This window comes from Osmerus mordax, chromosome 26 (genome assembly GCF_038355195.1).
Source record: "Osmerus mordax isolate fOsmMor3 chromosome 26, fOsmMor3.pri, whole genome shotgun sequence".
Classification (NCBI taxonomy): Eukaryota; Metazoa; Chordata; class Actinopteri; order Osmeriformes; family Osmeridae; genus Osmerus; species Osmerus mordax.
Window position 1 is genome coordinate 9,157,836 of NC_090075.1, and position 21,671 is coordinate 9,179,506.

Sequence of the window (21,671 nt, forward strand, 5' to 3'; positions counted from 1 at the left end):
CCGCAGTTAAGGCGTCGGCTGTCTCATTACCAATGGACTACAACCCTACTGCTAAGCTCCTAATATCTCTAAAGGCAGTGATAACACCATACACAGGGAGAATGGCAGCTGAAAACGTGAAAAGTGACTGTGTACTATTGAATCCACGTGATGTGATCCCAGCTTCTTAGCATCTGAATTAATAATACTTCTCTTGTGGCGGTGCCACCAATGTTTGGGAAAGGGGTGCAGGGGCAACCCATCTACAGGTCTGAGGGCTCCTACAATAAACCCAAGGTAACACGTACCTGACCAGTCGGCCGGCAGGAAATAATAAGGACTCTTACCACATACCCACATGGTGCCATTGTTAGCTGCACGAGGAACCCAAAATGGTGATGCCCTTTTACTTACAGGTCCATCTGCAACAGGCAAATCATGCAACAGGCTGTTAGCATACATACCACAGTGTGGTTACATGTATTTTCCCAAATACCTTCCAATAATTATTTAAACATTTAATAAACCATATACTACATCTTCTGTAGTATGCTAAAAGTGTAGGAATAGCATAGTCAGCAACATCAGGAATTTATGTCACCCGCCCAAATGGTATACAGGACAAGTAACATTGAACTCAGATACAATTGAACTTACAAATCATCCAGTAGAGTGTGAGCATACATAGAAACCGTATCCTTGCATGTATTTTTTTTTTCACTCACTGTGAGCATTGTTTTGTGTATGGCATAGTGGTAACTATGCCATACACAAAACAATGCAGGTGGGGCATATTCAAGAGATGACTGACTCGTTCGACAGAACAGTCACATTTGTTACATCCAACCCTACACAAGGCCACTTCTTGACCTTACACATATCAGCCATTGACAGAGGGACAGATATCCCTGGATAACCTCCAGAATGCTTGGGACTCTAACCACAAACCCTGCAAGGTCTGTCCCCTCTAATGCTGCGTCCAGTCATTTTTTTCCCGCCCACGGTAAGGTGTTGTTGTACAGATTGTTCTTCATGTGTGCTTTATAATGAATCTCAATGTTCACATCAGTATAATTGGGAGCATGCAATAGTGACTCTCGGTGTGGCTCATGTATGCGATGTCTGTGGACTCGTGCGTCCAGTATCAGTAAATGTCTGTCAGGTGTATGTCTGGATCTCATCTCTCATCGTAGCTCCGGCAGCGGCCTCGGTTTCCTTGAAACTACCGAGGGCCTCCACCACAGTATCCTCTCGTCCCCATTCTGGGTGCTGTCATCTGCTTCATGTAGAGGCCGGAGGAAGACTGAAAGTGTCTTCCCCTCTCTAGGCTCCTCTCTCTGGTTTCCCATCTGGGTGCTGTCATCTGCTTCATGAATCACACATGGGGGAGAGAGGCATGGTAGCAACAGCAGCCCCTCTCTGGCTTTCTCCACATGTGACTCACCTTTCGACGTCTTCAACACCTCCGGGTGGGTGCTCTTTGGGACCTCCTTTTCGGCGCTCCTGGATTGGAGTGCTGGATGGCGGGGTCCTGGTTCTGGCTCAAATCGGTCCGCTGGACTGGAATCTGCTCCCGGATCAGCCGCTGCGAACGGGTCTCCACCCCCCTTGGTGTACTCCCGGAGGAGTAACCCAGTGGGGATGAGACAAATGACAAGTTGGAGCAGGCACCATGTGGAGGTGCACCTGCTCCTCCACCGGCCCCTGGCTCTCCATTGGGACCCTCCACCGTGTTGTTCGGTGGAGGGGCCGTTTTGCAGTGTGTCGCATGGATCCATGTCGGACGACCCTCCACTTTCACAGCTGTGTGAGTCACCAAGAGAAACCAGGTATGGACCGGTCCATCTCGGTGAGAGGGCAGTCCTCCGTTTGTGCACTTTCACGTACACGTAGTCTCCCGGTTGATAGGGATGACATGGCTCCCCAGCGGGCAGCTTTCACCTGTGAATGCACAACCCTGGCTGCTCTAGTTAGGGCAAAACAAAAGTTTAACATTGTATCATCCATCTGGTGGATATCCATCTGTTTCAATGATAGTGGGGGAGAGACAGGCAATCTCATTGGTCTCCCTAAAACGATCTCATGTGGGGAAAGTCCATTCCTCCTCTGGGGAGTGGACCTCATGGCCATAAGAGCTAGTGGGAGTGCATCAGGCCATTTTAGGCCAGTCTCTTCACATATCTTGGCTAGTTTGTTTTTCAAAGTTCCATTTTGCCTCTCCACTGCCCCTGCAGACTGTGGGTGGTAGGGACAGTGGAAATGCTGGTTGATCTGGAGCGCTTTACAAAGTTCCTGAACAATTTCATCTGTGAAATGTGAACCTCTATCACTGGACAGTCTTGTGGGGGTCCCATATCTACAGATCACATCTCTAATGAGAATCTTGGCTATCGTGGTAGCATCAACTTTCCGACATGGGTAGGCTTCTACCCATTTCGAGAACATGTCAACAATTACAAGTACATATTCAAAATTACAACACTTGTTCATCTGCATAAAATCAATTTGTAAATGAATAAAAGGACCACTTGGTGGTGGGTGGGCTGCGTCTCTTCTCTTTGGTCCCTTTCCAGGATTATGCTGCTGGCAGGTATGGCACTGAGCACAATGTTGCTCAGCCTTTGTGGAAAAACCAGGTGCAAACCAATCAGTATTTACTATTGAGACCATACCCCCCTTGCTCGTATGGGCACAGCCGTGTGCCATGCGAGCTAACCAAGGGAACAATGCACGTGGCGCCACCACGCGGCCGTCGGGGTGGCTCCACACTGCCGAAGTTGGATCTTTCACACAGCCAACGGATAACCAACCATCCCTCTCAGTGTTATCAGCAGCGGCTTGAAGGTCTGCCACATCATGAAGAGAGGGAGTGTGTGTTTCCGGTTGCTGAGACACAGAAAAAAAAAATAGAGACCTGGGACACATCAGAGGATTTGGCCGCAGCCTTTGCTGCTAAATCAGCTCTAGCATTTCCTCTTGAAACATCATCTGTATTGTTAGTATGAGCCTCACACTTAACAATAGCTAGCTTTGTCGGTAGTAGTATTGCAGATAACAAATTATCAATCATCTTTCCATTCTTGATTGCTCCACCTGAGGAGTTAATGAAACCCCTTTTCTCGCCATATGGCACCAAAATCTTGAGTAATTCCAAATCCATACCTCGAGTCTGTGTAAATATTTACAACCTTGCCTTCTGACAAACAACATGCCCTTGTCAACGCAAACAAATCTGCCTGCTGTGCAGTGCATTGTGGAGATAGTTTACCAGATTCGAATGTCTCACTGTCCGTGCAGACCGCATATCCGGAGTTTAGGGAGCCATCCCATGCTCGGGACGAAGATCAATCTACGTACAACACAAGTTCAGCATTATCCATAGGTTTGTCAAACAAATCAGGTCTGGGTGTTAGCACTTTATCGACAACCATCTCACAGTCATGTGGTTCACCATCATCAGGGGTGGGCAACAATGAAGCTGGATTTCAATGGGGAGCATCTATGGATCGTAATGTTACTTTGAGTCAACAAAATCAATTCATACTTTGTGGCTCTGGTGGCTGACAGGTGTTGAGTTTTGGTGCGTAACAGAAGAGCACTTACTGCGTGAGGAACCATCACTGCCAAGGGCGACCCCAGCGCTATATCTGTAGTTGCTTCCACACATGTTGCCGCAGCACAGACTGCTCGTAAGCACGGGGGGGAAACCTGCTGCCACAGTATCTAAAGAAGAACTCACATAGGCGATAGGCCTCCGAAGATTACCATGCTCCTGGGTCAGTACACCCTGGGCAAACCCTTTGGCCTCGTGGCAGTATGTGTGAATGGCTTGCTGTAGTCTGGCAGACCGAGAGCTGGCGCCTGGGCGAGGAGTTGAATCGAGGAGAGGTCTAGCCAACACAGCATAATCAAGGATCCACTGACGACAATACCCGGCTGAACCTAGAAAAGATTTGAGTTGTTTTGGTGTTCTAGGCTTCGGTATCAATCGGATGGCCTCCACTCTATCAGGAGTCAAATAGTCGCTCTGTACCTTTGAGTGTATGGCCCAGATACTTGACCTCCTCAGACCATAACTGCAGTTTTGCCTTTGAGGCCTCGTGGCCCTTCTCAGCCAGTGCATGTAATACAGCAATAGTGTCCTGTTGGCAGGAGACAAGATTCTTAGAACATATCAAAAAGGTAATCAATATACTGCACCAGAGTAGAGCCGGGTGCTAAAGTGACATCCTGGAGGTCCTCTCGTAATGCTTGACTAAACAACGTAGGTGATTCGGTGTACCCCTGTGGTAGAACTGAAATGTATAGTGGACCTGGCGAAACGTGAATGCAAGCAGATACTGGCTCTCTTCTGCAATGGGAACAGAGAAGAAAGCAAACAATAGTCATTCACAGAGCAAGAAAGTAACAAGGTTACTTGCTAAGTATCGTAACAGGGTTAGGCACAACAGGATGTATAACACAGGCATTATCTGCTTATAAACCCATAATAAACTTCCAAGTATGTTATTAGCCTTAAAGGATCACATTGACCTTAAATCTACCTATGACTCCTTGTTTCAACAAAGCATCAATAACTGGGACAATACCTTTCCCTACTTCTCTATTACTAGCATACTGAGGTACGGTTCTCGAGTTGTACTACAATCAATGATAATAACAACTTGGGTAGCATTGTTAATGCGCCCAATATGATTAGTGTGTGTGGACCACAGTAGCTCAGGCCCAGCTTCTAGCAAGGCCACATCTGCGGTCGCTAAAATCTGCATTCCACTGCTGGGGGATGTGTATGGGATTGCTAGGCCAAGTGTTCTTTATCCTAAGGAATAGATAAGAAACAGTCAGTAGTGCATTTCATTTCGGTTCAGTTTGCACAACAAATTCCTTTCCAACAGATTTACTTGTTACTTACTTTTACTTAGTTGAAAGAAATACATGTTCATCTTTCAAAGATCCATCTATCCACCCATAAGAGCTAACTGACAGTTGTGTCCACAGGAATCCTAGAAACTACCACTATCATCTCATTGATTTGGGTACTGTGTACTGTTGACCTAGCTAACCTAGTAGCTCTGTGTCTTACTTGAAAAAGAGGAGCTCTCTGCCTCCCCTATTCTTGATTATTTATTATTTTGATGGTGGCTGTTTACTGTCTGAGTGTCCTTGAGCAGGCCACAGCAAGCTCTTCGTTCTGAAGAAAACGGGAGGGGTTGAGTGCAGTAGTATGGAGTATATGACTGAAGGGTACTGACTATTTCTGTATACTGTGACAATAACCTGCCCTGTGGCGTATCTGTTTACAGAGTATGCACATATCCCTGTCTATCTCTTACTCCCCTTGCTGCCTGCCCCTGGCTCTCCTTTTTCCTTTAAACATATTATTTTCTTTCTGTAAGACATTCATTTGCAATGTCATTAATTTCTCAACTTTCTTTTCTGCATTCTCCAGCATCATGTACAATTATGTTTGACATAATCCATAATCATATCAACAGTTTTGTTCTCCCAATGTAGAACCTGTTTCTTAACTTCTACCTGGAGTTCAGGAAGCAATCCACATATGAACACATGACAAAGTGGCATGGGGATGCAGCTGCTGTAAAACCAGAACTTTTTTTTCCAAAAATCCTAGTAAGTCTTTCCAGATAATCTGTAGGATCCTCATCTTTTCTCTGTTTGCAATCATACACTTTGCTCCAGTCAAGCAACACCCCTTCGGTATTACTGCCATTAAACACCATCAGGAATCTATTTCTCAACACACCGGGCGGGAGTGCAACCTCTAACCCTTGATTCAAATCAATAAAAGTATGTATGGCATTGATAACTATTTGCAAATCTCTTAGAAATGTTGCTGAGTCCTCTCATGTCAGGAAATCCCTTTCCTAGCTCCCTCAGCTCAGTAGTGCTTCTTCTGTTCTTAGGCCTTCCTGACGTTCTCGTAGTGGAAGCTAAATTACCCATACTGAATTACAATGTATCTGTAACAAATCTCATAACGGTAGGCTATGTAGCCAACTCTTATGATTTACTGCAGCAAGAATCACATAGCACTATTAAACAGTCGCACAATCTCATAGCACTGTAAAACGGTCACAATATTGAAGAATAAAAAGAACTACAATATCATGTGGTAGTGAACTACAAATATGGCCTTTTTCAAGCCATACTATCCTCGCCCTCCGGCGCTCGATCATGGGACGCGCCTACAAAAAACCAACCCTTTTGGGAACGCGCATACAATAATTTCCTCAACTCCGTTACCTCATAAGTAACAAAATAATCACAATTCGTGCTTAAGAGAGACGAGTTAATCTATAAACTGCCAGTCTATCTTTCCCTCAGTATTTGATTGTGTCCCTCGCTGATCATTTAAATGCCAAGCTTGTCAGTTAAAAGCCTAACTGCCCCTTTACATTGTCAAAGTATCCCTAACTTGTTTAAAACAACTTTACCCTTAAAAGTTGGTCTCTCGCATAAAGCCTGTGACCCTGATACATTATGACCGCCCACCTACTGTGCTTGGTCTTAAGAAAAGCCCAAAACAAAACTTAATACAGTTACAATTCAAACCAAAATAAAAGTCCCACTAAGATCTCTGTTCAAAAGAGAAAAGCCCAACACAAAACGTAATACAGTTACAATTCAACTTAATACAATTCAAACCAACATAAGATCTCTGTTCAACTAAAGTTTTCAGCTGTAAACGTGCATTTTAAAAGAAACACATACCTTTCCTTGTTTGGTTCACCCCTGGTCTGCATCTGTAAAACCATACTCTCTGTTATCAGATCCTTTTCCCCAGATCAAGAGTATGGGACGTATTCTCTTAACAGATCCTTTGCCTCAGATCAAGAACACAGATTGTTTTACATACTTTTTCAATACTTCACACGACCAGAGTTCTTGTACGCTATCAGAGTTTGCCAACTCTGACCAAGTAAAAATAGCAAGTCAATTAATGACCCAAATTTACTAAACCAAAACTCTAATATTATCTTCCTCCTGTTGAGGCCTAGCAGACTCTGGTCTGCTAAGACCAGGCTCCCAACTGAACGTCACAATAAAAGGTTCTTAAATTGTTTACGTTACCAGCATCGCAGAGGGACAGCAGGCGAACCAAGCATAAAGCAGTCCGTGAATGGGGTTTTGGAAAAGGATCCCCTTACCATTTAGTTTTGTGCACCACGGGTTCTGCTTTATACTGGTGCTGCCGTGGGTCTCTCCTGGATCTGGTTCTGTAATCCTGCTGCTCGACAACGCCAATTGATGAAGAAAGTGTTTGTCCGTCTCTTCATAAACGGAGTGACTAAGTTCAGTTAAGTTCTGGATTTTAATACGTATTTATCAATCTGCAGATTGGGAGAGAAAACCAGTCTTCTGACCATAAATGACAACACAACACCAAGCTTAGGTCTCAACCAGGTCTCCCCCCGCTCCGAAAGCCGGAGGACCATCTTTTATAGGGCACAAGAATGTAAACATAGATTGTGACAGTCAGGCAGGAATGACGTTACAACAGTCTCAGAGAAAAAGATTCACTGCTCCCAACACATGACAACTCTCACACTAGAGAGTTCATAGTTGGAGCTCTCCTTGTAGTCATGACAAGGACCGTTTAGCCAGTACTTTCTCCTGACCCCGAACATCTATTAACCTGACACAGACACAATATACTGTTATTAATAGCAAGCTTACATGATAAACGTACTAACTAGTATCCAATGACTAGTTCTATGGATTAGTGATTAATGTAAGCACGCAGGAAATCCCAATTTCTTCCACACCGTCTGCATTACCTTTTTAGAAAACCTTATTTTTAACCACTTTCAATACAAGATAGAGGATACTTTAGAGCGTATGAAATGTGCGTACCTTTGTTGTGAATTCAGAACAGCAGGCAGATTTAAGATAGACTATTTTGTTTAAAATTTATGACCACTGAAGTGATGAGTGCGATAACGCTATTCTAATCTAGAGCGATGGCTCTCCATAACTAAAAACGGTTCTACTTTTTTCAACAATCAACCAAATTGGCCAAACAAGGTATGTACATTGAATTTAAAGTGTACATAATCTAGCTAGATTATTTTTCTTTAAGAAAGTTTCACAGAAATCTGCAAAAATCGAGGCTCAACACTGTCATAGCCGACTGTCACGAACATCCAAACCGGGGTCACGAAAGGTTTACTGCAGCTGGCGTTACTACGAACAAAAGCTTCGTAACTGAAAAGTTTTTAGTTGACGATATTGAACACAGACGTTAAGAAACTTGTCTTTACTCTAAATATATTCTCCGTTTTCAATTTGAAGCAGTAAATCTAACACAGTAGGAATTCTCCCACGACATCCGCTCGCTCCGCTTTGACAAACATGTTTTCTCAGTCCACCATACATTAGACGAGCAAATTTTCGAGCACTTTCAATACAAGATACAGGCCATGTTAGAGTTGATATATATATATATATATATACATAATTGTGTGGGCAATGTAGAACAGCAGACAGATTTGAAATATGATCGTTTGTTTTAAAGTTATGGCCATTCTAGGGACGAGTGCTTACAACGCTGTCATCATAACGTTAGCTGCCATAGAACGGCGAAACAAGGTCACATAGCTAGCTACGTCTATCGTTCGTTACCTACAAACAAATGCTTCGTAACAATATTTACTATTTATAGGCGGTATTGACAACGGAGGTTAAGGAACTTGTCTGTATTCAAAATATCATCTCCGTTTTCAATTTGAAGCAGTAAATCTAGCTTACTGTAGGAAATCTCCCATTGAATCCTGATACTGAAACCTAGATTCTAGGTTAGAAATGTTGACAATGACCAATGGTTGCTACGTTACAAGGAACCAATCCGATTGGCCAACGCTCTTCACTGTTCCACTGTTCAAACTTTTTTCTGTTTCTACATCTTTCAATTATTAATACTTTTCAGAATGGGTTTTATTCACCAAGAAAAATCACACAGACAAGGAATTTACTGTGGCAGGAAGGTGCACACATTAAACATATAAGAATCTTAAATAAGAGGTGTACAAGTCTAACTAATATTAAGGGGCTAAAAATGTAAAAGGGTTAGAATGAAATCAAATATAAAATGGCTCAAACATAACGCTTCAACATTTATGAAATTAAATAAGATACCCTTTTCATCACTCTTTTTTCTCCTTTTTCAACCGTGAGAAAATATTGCAATGCATAACAATGACAGATATACTTTTAACACTGTCTCACCATTTTGGTTTCAAAGCAACACTTTTTTTCACCTTCATACTGCTGACATACTTTTGTCTGCTATGATATTGATAACTGTTATGCAATATACTATTCATCACTATATTTGCTAATTTTTCTTCAAACTTTTCTGTTTCTCAGTCTTTCATTCTTTACTACTTTTAATGCTTAAAAATGTATGAAAGTCAATAAGATACTCTTTTCATCACTGTTTTTTCTCCATTTTCAACAGTAAGAAAATATCGCAATGCATAACAGTGACAGATATACTTTTAACACTCTCACCATTTTGTTTTTAAAGCACATACCTCTTTTAAAAATTTTGTAAAACCTTCTTCACTATTCAAGCCATCAAAACAATCGTTTCAACTGCTTTCAGCAAACACACATTTTCTTCAGGAAATGTACCTTTCTAGTTAACTTTTGAGAACGTCTTCTGGACCAATAGGAACAGTGTATTGGTCCAATTATTACACAAGTATATAAGAAACTTCTGTGTGCAAAATTAAACGCTGCAAGGTCATATAAGGAATATTAAAAGTAAACATTTTTCACAATAAATGAAAATTACGGTGGCCCTGAAGTGCAAATCGCACCCACTAACATGAGTGCATCCCCCAAATGAAAACACTCCCCCCAAATAGGATGACTTGCTCACCTCCCCCCAATACAAGGACACGCTCCCCCAAATGGGAAACAACATTACATTAACTCAAAAACACATTACATTAACTCAAAACGGAAAGGGTTGGTACTACACTTCGTTGCTGAATGGATGCAGTAACTAACAAGAAATTGCTCGACAGAAGTACAAAATGCAATAGCCTGACAGTTACGTGCACCAGGACATTTGTTTGGCTATCGAAGCATGTAGCAAGTAGTAGGCTACTTACGCAAAAGTATAAATGCATGTTAAACGTCAAAATCGATAGCGAAACAACCATCCTGGTCCACATAACTCTGTCATTACCATGAAGTTGATCGTTTTGGTTGGAAGAAAAGAAGAAACATTTGTGTTAACAATTCAGAGTCATGACTTGCACTACTCTTTATTTTAATCAGGGACATTCCTAGGAAATCTTAGATATGCTGTTAACGTTTCACAACATTAAAATAAGTAGCCTATGCGCACGCTAAAAACACAGTTGAAGGAAGCAGGACTTTTCAGAAGAAAAAACGAATAGGCCACAACAGAAGAACGAAATGCCACAATGACAGTTACGTGGACCACGATAATTGTTTGGCTATCGATTTTTACGTTTAACACGCAATATATAGGCTACTTTTGCATAAGTAGCCTACTATTGGCTACATGCTTCAATAGCCAAACAAATGTCATGGTGCACGTAACTCGGTCAGGCTATTGCATTTTGTACTGAAGGTCGATCAATTTCTTATTAGTTACTGCATCCATTCAGCGACGAAGTGTTGTACCTACCCTTTCTGTTTTGAGTTAATGTAATGTGTTTTTGAGTTAATGGAATGTTGTTTCCCATTTGGGGGAGTGTGTCTTTGTGTTTGGGGGAGGTGAGAAAGTCATCCTATTTGGGGAGAGTTGACTCGTATTTGGGGGGAGTGTTTTCATTTGGGGGATGCACTCATGTTAGTGGGTGCGATTTGCACTTCAGGGCCACCGTAGAAAATACCCTGAGTGATGTGTTGACCACTATTCTGATAATAAATTATAAACTTAAAGTATTTAAACTACAGATTTTGAGCAAGGAATACCAGTTTGTTGACTCTGTCTGGTTTCAGTGCTGTTCTGCGGCATGTGATGATGTTACCACTTAACACCGCTCTGATGGGGCACTTGTGGCTGCGATGCACAAATACTTTTTTGCCAGGCTGGCCACCCGTGGAAAGTTGGCCTCATGCTGCTTCCACCATTCCAGTTCGTTGGTCTCACCATCAGCCTCCACTGTTTGTATATAGCTGTTAAGCTCCAGTTTTATGGACTCTGTCTGATTGAGGGACAGCTTGGCCTTGGCGTGATTTGAAGAAGCTGCCCAAACTCCTCTTCTTCTTAGCAGGAGGAGACTCTGGCTTGTCTGTGACGGCATCAGCTGGTGGAATGGAGACTCCCTCTGCAGACTTTGCCTGTTCAGCCACCAGGCTCTCCATCTCTGCAGCAGCTTTGGACTTCATGTGATCCACCCTCTCTGCCTCCCATGTATGTAATTTTAAAGCGAGGGTCAAGAAGGGAAGCCATGTCAAGCAGGTCTTGGGTGAATGGTTCAGCATATTTTTCATTCAAGTACTGGAGAATATTTGTTTTGATGTCCTTGGTTAGCTAGGTGTCATCATCCTGTGGCTTAAGAACCTGCTCATTGAAAAGATGGAGCACAGGTTTTAAGTACGACACATTCACGTACTGCTCCCCAGACAAGGCATCTGTGAACTCAACGAGAGGGCTCAATGCCTTGTTCACAGATTCAAGAACATCCACGTCCTGCCATGTTAGAACCAAATGCCTGGTCTTTCAGTCAGCCCGAAGGACGTAGCCTTCTCCTGCTCAAGGACTCGTTAAATCATTTGTTATCGAGAGCCCCATCTGGATGGAGTCTCTGTTATGAGCTTGTGAGCAGGCAAGCCCAGCTCTGCCTGAGCAGTGGCCAGTTCACGCTTCCTTTATCCAAGTATTGGAGAAGGCACTCACCACTTTCTTGCAGACACTAACTGCACGTTCCACTTGGGGCACTTTCACGCTTCTCTCTGTTTATAAAGATGTGGGGGGAAAGATTTGTATAATACATGTTTTGACAATATCTGACAATTACATTTACCAGTGTTTCCTCTAGGATTTTTTTTTGCAGTGGGGGCAGGTCTGTCCTATTTCCCCTAAAGCAATAAAGTTAGGATACTTAAAGACACGTACACTCATAGAGTATGTTCTAAATGGCATAAATGCTGCCAATTAATAATTGACATAACGACTTATTGTAAATGGTCAGTAGCCCAGCCTATTGATTAAGGTAGGCCACTCTGAAGCATGTACACTGTCTGCTTCATTTGATCTTGATAGGCTAAGCATTCTGTAGCGAATAATAACAATAAACCTACTATTTATTAATTAAAACTACTTCAGCATAATAATGCACCTAAAATACAAACGTGAGCAAGGGCAGCAATCGCTATTGAATCAAGACATGCAATTTAGCTAGCAGGGGAAGAATACAAACACGAAAATCACCAGTTAACTTAATTTAAATTTGCAAGAACTATAGACTAATACAATAACAGGCTTAAATGAACTGACAACATAAGTTATACGACTTACAGTTCTCAAGGACGCACACACGCAATCTCAACTGCGGTATGAAGCGCTTGTCCGTGCTATTCTCCAACATGCACTCTAACATTCACTGCTGATAGACGGCCTAAAATTTTGTACAGCCCGAGCGGCAGAAATTTTAATCAACATAGAGGCATAGTATTTATCATTTTGCTATCATGTATATAATTTATTATTATAATGTCAGGTGGCTGAGCGGTTAGGGAGTCGGGCTAGTAATCTGAAGGTTGCCAGTTCGATTCCCGGCCATGCCAAATGACGTTGTGTCCTTGGGCACTACTGCAAGTCGCTCTGGATAAGAGCGTCTGCTAAATGACTAAATGTAAGGTATGTTGTTTGTGGCATTATCTGTGGCATTATCTGCTCTTTCGCAATCCCCATGATTTCAGCGCATCCCTTTAGAGCTATCATTTCTCCTGTGTGGTCTTCTGGGAAATAAGAGGTCTGCAGACATCTACTGCACAGAATCCAGTCTTTGATGAAATGGGTTGTTATATTCATGTACGGCTGTGTGGTTCGGCTCGTCCACATGTCCGTTGTTGTAGCATAATATATAATACTGCAATGTTCCTCTTCAATTTTGTGCCGGCATTCTCCATACAACCGTGGCAACTCGACTTCACTAAAGTGCTTGCGGCTTGGCATTAGATACCTTGGGTCAAGAGTTTTGACCAATTCTCTGAACCACCTTTTTTTCTACTGTGTAGATCGGGACCACGTCTTAACATATGTGGGTTGTAATGACATGTGTTATCTCCTTCCATCTTTTTGATGTTTTATCATACACAGTGCCTCTGACAAAAGACTCTTCTAAACTCTTCTGTGACTGAGTTGGTTTTCCTTTTGGAGCAATGGATGCACCGCCTCCGCCACGCATCTTTTGGCATTCGTAATACTCGTGTTTCATTTTTAAATGGTGAAATAGGTTACTGGCTATTACTTAAAGGCAACAACAGTACGAGCGTTCCGATTGGCTGATGCGCTTTCACTCTAAATGAGTGAAAGCGATCAGTCTTACAGTTTTACTATCCATATCTAACTTCGGTTTCGGCGTATCAACCTCATTAAAGCTCAGTCGATACGTTAAAGCCTCAGTTTGATATTTCCCGGCATGGCCTCACTCAGTTAGTAAGTGTTAGCCATCACTGATCATCTTAGATCAAGAATGCTAGCAACGCCACCAGTGTAATTTTACAACAATACTTTTACAGCACGAGAGATAAAACTTGAAGAACAAATCGAATTGGTTACCTGATTTTATGACCCGAATTGGTCATAAAATATATAACTAATTATCATCGGCATGAATGTGGTCCGCTTAGACAAAATACACTCCACATCAAAAATTCCGTCAGACCAACACAAATGTACTTCAAGGTCAAACGAAAATAGCAAATAAAATAAAAGTTAAACTACAATTCTAAATATCGCAAGAATGTGATTTATATGATGGCTTATATACAATACAACAACAAGACATTTAATTGACACGTGTAATCCAAAAATATCACAAATTTGTAAAGACTTTGGATGCAAGCCCTTTTTGCCCAACCTACCTGCTGCAGTTATCGTCTTCTCTGCTGCAGGGCAAAAACAACATGCAACTACTGTGTGAATTTGTTTTCAAAATAAGAGTATACATTTGTTAAATGAATGTATTTCATGTGAGTAGGGGGGTGGGGGTTATGGCATATATGCCTAATAAGAATGTATGAAATACATAATTTAAACCAATAAAAAAGAAAAGAAATGTATACCGCGGTTGAAACGGTATAGCCAAATCTCTCCTGGTAGACGTATTTCTACCGTCATACCGCCTAGCCCTAGTCTTAGTCATATGTGGAACGTATGTTCCATCTAAAATAGTAATATTTAAAAAAAACAAGTGAAAGGAATACTACAGTACTAATAGCATTGATTTTCATAAAGTTCACATGTATCTGCTTCTTGATCGGACTTGTACCACATTCTGCCAGTTTTCTGCAATGCCTTAGCTCCAGCTCATGCCCGCGAGTGGTTGTCTCAAAGTCTGACGTGTACAGCAAGTTGCAAGCGTGCATGAGTAATCATCACGGTTAGTTGTTGTGAGTAGTTTAGATTGGAAAAAAAAAGTGTGATTACATTTTGGCTAGTTTTTAAAAGTTCTCCTCCAGGAGCTTCTGAATCAGGCTATTGCCTCGGTCATGACGTCACAGGAAGTCTAAATTACTCACTAAACAGTCTAAATTACTCAATTTCAGTTAAATCATTAGTATCGTTTCAGTATCGAGTACCGCAATACTACACTTGGTATCAGTATCGAAGTCCAAATTTTGGTATCATGTCAATACTATTGTCTGTTTTTTCTGCATACTTAACCTTACTTTTAGGTACATGAGGTTCTTGTATTTAGTTGGGCAGTTTTCTGTCCCTGTCTGATCGTTGATACATCAGCAATTTTTGACATTTGCTTGAATGTCTCTCTTCCTGTTGGTACTGTTGAGCTGCTTACTCATGTCCTTCTCAGACAACACCTGGATAAGTTCACGTATTCCCATTGCATAAATTAAAGTCTTTGTGCTTTTAAGTATTTTTTTTATTAAATGCAGATATACCAACATTGAGCATTGATGAGCGTCATATTGGATTAATACATTATTAATCAATGTGTTTGTTTGTGTCCACATTAGGGGACAGGAAAGTGCTGGTGTTGTCACTAGTAATGGAGCCAACCCACCAACATACACAGCCCTGAAGGTAAAACAGTAAACACGAAGCATATATGTATCTTATGTGTCTCATATTTCCCTAAATCAACTTTTATCCAAACTTTCTTTGAAAAAAAATCATGGTATTAGCTTTACTTTAAATGTGTAGTCACATATTCAGTACCAGTTGTTCTTATGCAAACTGAATACCAGGGGATGTTCTTGCCTGAGACCAATTGAAATGATCTTGTAGCGGTAGTAGACATGGGTAGCTTTAAGTTTGGTGTTTTAATAAACACATCTAAAGTCATAGGTTTTATTATTAAAACTATAAATAAATGAAGCACCCAGATAAAGTAGCTGAAAGGTAAACAAACATTTAAATAATAGGGGATGTTTTAAAAATACTAAATAAGATATGCAAGATGAGTGGCTGTTTTCATTCATACAGGCAACTTGTTTCTTGCTCATCTCCTCAAAGGTTTGATTCATTTGGGACTAAAGTTTGTGCAACGTTGCTGTGTTTATTTACATGCATATACTGTGCCAGCTGTGTTATTCTAGCTAGTTTCGTTATGACTGGCAACATACTACTGTTGCTCATCCACAGATGCCCTAATAAACGCATAGTTCGCTTCTCTTGCTAGGCTACCTGTTTGCGCTGCCAGGTATCTAACACTGCCTCGCGGGACATGACACATGACTTCCATTGAAAATGAATGGGAGGCAAGATTAAGGTCCCCCCCCCCTGAAAAACTCCTAGGGGAAACACTGAAGTTAAGATGGGAAACTTGGAAGAATTCCAAGTTGGACATTTTATGGGAATTTCCTGGAATTAAAGTGAATTAATTGTAAATTTGGGGTAATTCATACAAACTGTATAATAATCACATTTTGTTTGGTCATAAGCAGACATGCATGCAAACAACTACAAATGTGAGAAAAAATTAAATAGTTTGTGAGTTGAACTTTAATCGATTATTTCATTGAACAAAAAAACCATGAATGTTGAATAATGAATTTAATTAATGCGATGGAAGGAATGCATAGTGCATGCTGGTGGTGTGGCAGCAAGTAGCTAAGTACCGTTTTGTGTGCATGCGATTTGAGGAATGTTCAGGGTAGAAATTAAACTGTATTCACATTTAAATCGTTTTTTTTTTACATAGCTTATGCTGAAAGATGTTTTATTCAACTGCATTCAAGTTCCCTGCAGTTTTGTAAATGTCCAGTTCATTCCCATATATTCTCATTAATTTCCATATAGTTAGTTTCCAACTTGGAACATTTTCCGGCATTTTGCAACCCTGCAGGCTATATATTTGTTTGGTGTGCATGTATGTTTTTGTGCATATGTACAACAGCTATTTTTTCTCTCTCTTTGTATTAGGGCATGGGGTTAGTGAACAATGCTTTCCCTCCTGAGGATCTTCTGAAACTGCGCTATGGTAACCTAGGAATTGGCCACACGCGCTATTCCACTACTGGCATCTCTGAGCTGCAGAATTGTCAGCCGTTTGTGGTAGACACGCTACATGGCAAAATTGCTGTGGCACACAATGGAGAACTGGTCAATGCTGCAGTGCTCCGCAAAAAGGTGGGCAGTGTAACTGTGCATGAAAGCAACATTGATCATGATTACTGTACAGTACAGGTTTGGCAAGTCTATATTATCACATGTATATACATTTTTTTCATTATTATTTTGCCACCCTAACTAGTCCCTCAATTTTTGCACTACATAGATGCTGTCGGTGTCAAAATGTTCGTCTTGATCTTGATTGCAATGCTTGCATTTCCGCAAAGGTTCCCTTTCACGGTTTAGGCAGAAGTTTACATTTTTGTGTTAAGTGCAGCTAATAGTAGCTAACTTTCTAATCAGAAATTTCACATAATGTGCGTTCGTAACAAAGCTTGTACAATAAATGCAAGCTGGTATGTTCAAGTGGAGACCGACTCAGTGAACAAGTCATTTTTCTACTTATATAAACCCCTCAAAATTAAATTGTTTTATGATTGTAATTTGTACTGTAGCGCTTTGAGTGCAAGAAAGGTGCATTATACATATTATATTATTGTTATTATATTCTGAAAAAACATCAAGAAAAACCATAACAAAACCTGTTATCTGGCAGTACCTCCTGGAAGCTAACTAGCTATAGCTAACAAAACTGATAAATATCTGCAAAACAAACAGGGTGACACTATGGATGTAGCCAGCTATGTTTTCTGTGATAACACCAGTTGATGGCTCAACTGTAGCTAACTAAACTCCTCAAAAAAAGTTAGGAAACGTTATTTTGGTCGATTATTCCTCCCCTTCAATAATACCAATTGGTATTGTATTTTATATCGTTGGAAAGCCTGATTAGTCACCTTTACAACGAGGATTGTGCATTCGTGGAATGAGCAACACAGCTAACTGTGGGTAGCGGCCCAAAAAACTTGCCAAAATCCCCTGCAATATTCTTCTGTTGGTATTCACTCTTGTTTTGAGTTGCTTGGTGGATTGGATGATGGCACTCTTCCACAGTAATAAGGAAAAAACAACACATATTGGCCATTTTTACACTTTATTAAATTTACACTGTCAGGGACCTCAGTAGTGTGCGGAAGATCCATAGCAGCCACAACAGCTTGGCACCTCCTCCTCATGCTGGTCACCAGCCTGGTCACACACTGTTGTTGGTTGGCATCCCATTCTTCAACCAGGATTTGTCACACGTCAGCCAACATGTTTGCGTTGGTCACTCTGGCACATACAGCATGCCCAAGCTGATCCCACTTGAAGCTCCAAAACGAGAGTGAATACCAACAGAAGAATATTGCAGAGGATTTTGGCACATTTTTTGGGGCCGCGACCCACACGGTTAGCTGTGTTGCTCATTCCACGAATGCACCTTACAAGTTGTACCTCGTTGTAAAGGTGACTAATCAGGCTTTCCAACTATATAAAATACAATACCAATTGGTATTATTGAAGGGGAGAAAATACTCGACCGAAATAACGTTTCAGAACTTTTTTTGAGGAGTTTAGTTAGCTTCAGTTGAGCCATCAACTGGTGTTATCACAGAAAACATAGTTGGCTACATCCATAGTGTCACCCTGTTTGTTTTGCAGATATTTATCAGTTTTGTTAGCTATGGCTAGTTAGCTTCCAGGAGGTACTGCCAGATAACAGGTTTTGTTATGGTTTTTCTTGATGATTTTTCAGAATATAATAACAATAATATAATATGTATAATGCACCTTTCTTGCGCTCAAAGCGCTACAGTACAAATTACAATCATAAACCATAATTTAATTGTCTTATTATTATTGTATATTATCAATTAAAAACCAGATTAAAAAGGTAACGACTAATCGAAGGAGCATTTCTGATGGAAACAGGTAGCAAGTTCCACAATTCAGGAGCGGAGCATGAGAAAGCCCTTCCCCCCATGGTCTATCATTTGCAGAGAGGCTGGTACAGAGTAATAGTCAGCTGACCAAATAAGTCTGGGTGGAGTATGAGGTGTAACCAGATAACAAATGTAAATTGGGGCCTGCTCATGCACTGCCTTGAAATTAACAGAAGTATTAACATTTTACAAAATCAGATTGGACTGGCAGGCAACTAGAGGTAATGTGAAGATGTGTGGGTCAGGATACGAGCAGCCGAATTCTGTACGAATTATATCCTCTTTATTGAGTTGGCCAAGACTGGGTCCAGACTGGATGAAAGAATAAGCCTTTCTACATCTGGCAGACAGAAAAGGCCTGACACAGGCATTATTTCTGAGATGGAAAAGAAAATCCTACTTTTGTCATAAAGAGTTGTGTATCAAAGAGTACCACCAGGTTCCCCACTTGGTTTGCAGTAGTAATTGAGCAGTCATCCACAGAGCTTCAAGTTCCTACATTTTCTGATAGCAGTCAGAGTGCCAATCAAAATAATTTCAGTTTTGGAACATTCTATTTCCCAAACTTATTATCCACCAGTTCTTGATTTGCAGCAAATAAATAGTGTGGAGGATGCTAGTGAACAGTCTGGCAGAAGGCTGATGTAAATCTGGGTATCAACAGCATAACGATTACTCAGAGGTTTTGGGTAGGTTATCTGTCCAAGAGGCAATATTTCGATTTTGAACAGAATGGGACACAGAACTGACCCCTGCGGAACTCCCTGACACATTTGATTGTCTGGGATCTACCTATGACAAATTGTGAATACTCAGCTACATAGTATTTAGAACAATTCCAGAAGCGCCAATCCACTGTGCTGTCTGTCTACCAAGATAGTGTGTAAAATGCGTCAATGAGGTCCAAGATACTAAAAGCTCTCGAGTCGGCAGTGGTGTAAGACGCTCATTCATGACCCCCACAAGTACTATATCCAGACTGATTCGAAAAGGTTCTAACAGATGGTTCATAGATGATTTTCCAATTGATCCATAACTACACGTTTGCGAACCTTAACCAGGAATAGTAAGTAAGAAATGGACCTGTAATTGGACATCTCAGCAGTGTAATTTCCAGTTTTTTTTAAGGACTAGTATAACTGCAGCTGTTTTAAGAGCAGAGGGGACAACCCCATTTTAAGTGAATCAGGGCTTGAAATTGCGAAAGTTTTGGTCATGTACGCTCACGAAATGTAGTCTGTGCGACCTCAAAATATATTAGAGCATTTGTGCAAGTTCAAATAATCACTATGATGCGACCTGTTTTAATTTCTTAAACGCTCGCTAATTTGCCTACTTCACAGTACGTGCCTGCTGTGAGCTGACACTGACCAGTTCGCCGTTCTATCCAACGTTCCATAACCAATTAAACTTCATCTTTGCGTTCTAAACTTTACTGCAGATTTTACATTTAGAGGTTAATATTAGTTGTCAGTGGGAATAGTGGCCTGGGATATAACCAGAGAAAGGGAGGGAGGTATTGGGGTAAGTGGGTATGTGGATTGTAAACAGGCCTGTGGATAAAGACCACGTTGCTAGCATTTGCGAGTCAAAAAGACCGCCAGAGCCAAAAGCTAACTTTCCACATCCCCTAAGAAAATATTAAAGATGGTTGAAATCAGATTAAGTTAATTTGGACTTTTTAAGAGCTGCATCATTTGATCCACCACATGGATTATAACTTTTTCAATAGAGGAAGGGAATGATTGCAATAAATTCTGGAGCTTTTTAAATTCATTTCGTAGGCAGTGGCACAGGGGCAAGTGTGTGACTGCATTGAAGAAACACACATCCCCTTATGGAATCACAGACTATCAGTGTTGAGGGGGAGAAAAGCGGCCGAAGTTTAGTCTGGTCTCCATAGGTCAGGTGTGTGCCGCATTTACCGACTGTGGTTGGATGGTTGTAGCTGTAGACTGCACCAGCGATGGGGTGCTGTACTTATCAGAGGGGTTCCCTGCCGTCACTGGGAAGAAGAGACTGAGAGCTTCTCCTGAACACGGCTTTTTCGGCAACCTCGAGGGAGAGGAGGAAGGTTTGGCCACTGGAAGGCAAGAGCATCCTTTAAATGAAAGGGGTGTTTGGAAGTGGAGGAGAGGGAGACAGGCGCTTAGCATCATGTTTGTTCCTGCTGGAAACAGTCTGGTGCTCCGGTAGATGTGTAGATTAACTCACAGGAGTTCAATGAGTAGTCATGCCTCTGCTGAGATGTGGCAGTGATGAGAGCTGGCCTTTTCTTTGGGCAGTTCTCTGATGACGATCCAAGGATCGTCAGGCAGGGCTGAAACAGCCTCAGGTTGTAGAACCCCACAGACAATGGAGCCGAACCATAGAAGATTTGGATCTTTGTCCGCCACTGGTGAGGAACAGCCGGGGAAGAGAGATGTGCTGGTCTCGTACCAGTTTCCGCGGCCAGAGGAGCTCAGGACTGCTAGGTGTTGGTGACACACATTTTTGCGATGAAATGTGCTTCTAACACGCAGTGAACAATAACTCCTAAGTCATTTTGCTACCTACTACCTAGTTACTTTTTTACTAGTTATTTCACTACCTAGTTACAGCTGTCAAAAATACAGACCAGGGTGGTGTTTTATTTCAGGAAACATGGCTGGCTGCATTCATGATGTTTCCCTGTATGTTCTGCTGTTTCTCAGTTTTTGTTAGCTTGGTGCCCATAGCTTCTGGCAGATAGTTGGCTAGCTATAACTGCTACAGTACAGTAAACAGGCACAAACCAGTGTGATAATGTGTCATATGATAGCATTCTTGTCTATAAAACGTAAGTAGGCTACCCATAGTTTAACTTAGCAATCCCACACAGCAGTAGTTAGTAGTTACTTAATAGCAATAACTACTTCCTCCGGTCTGAAACTTTGGAGCAAAACGGATTATGGAGGAAGAAGCAAAGCATCACGACTGCAGCCTGCTTCTCCATGTGAACAAAATGGTACATTATTCCTGCTAGTGTGCTACTGTAGTTGCTGTCCTGTAACTGTAGTTCTCCAAAGCACTGGATCTTCCAGCTA

The 21,671-nt window shown here is 41.5% G+C and overlaps 1 protein-coding gene across 1 annotated transcript in view; it reads left to right on the forward strand.

Annotated features, from left to right (window-relative positions):
• The window catches only part of ppat (phosphoribosyl pyrophosphate amidotransferase), a 55,894-nt gene that overhangs the window by 18,135 nt on the left and 16,088 nt on the right, over positions 1 to 21,671 (forward strand). The window contains exons 2-3 of the mRNA XM_067230069.1: positions 15,187 to 15,253; positions 16,595 to 16,801. Coding sequence (XP_067086170.1) covers positions 15,187 to 15,253; positions 16,595 to 16,801 — 274 coding nt within the window. The remainder of the gene's footprint in view (positions 1 to 15,186; positions 15,254 to 16,594; positions 16,802 to 21,671) is intronic.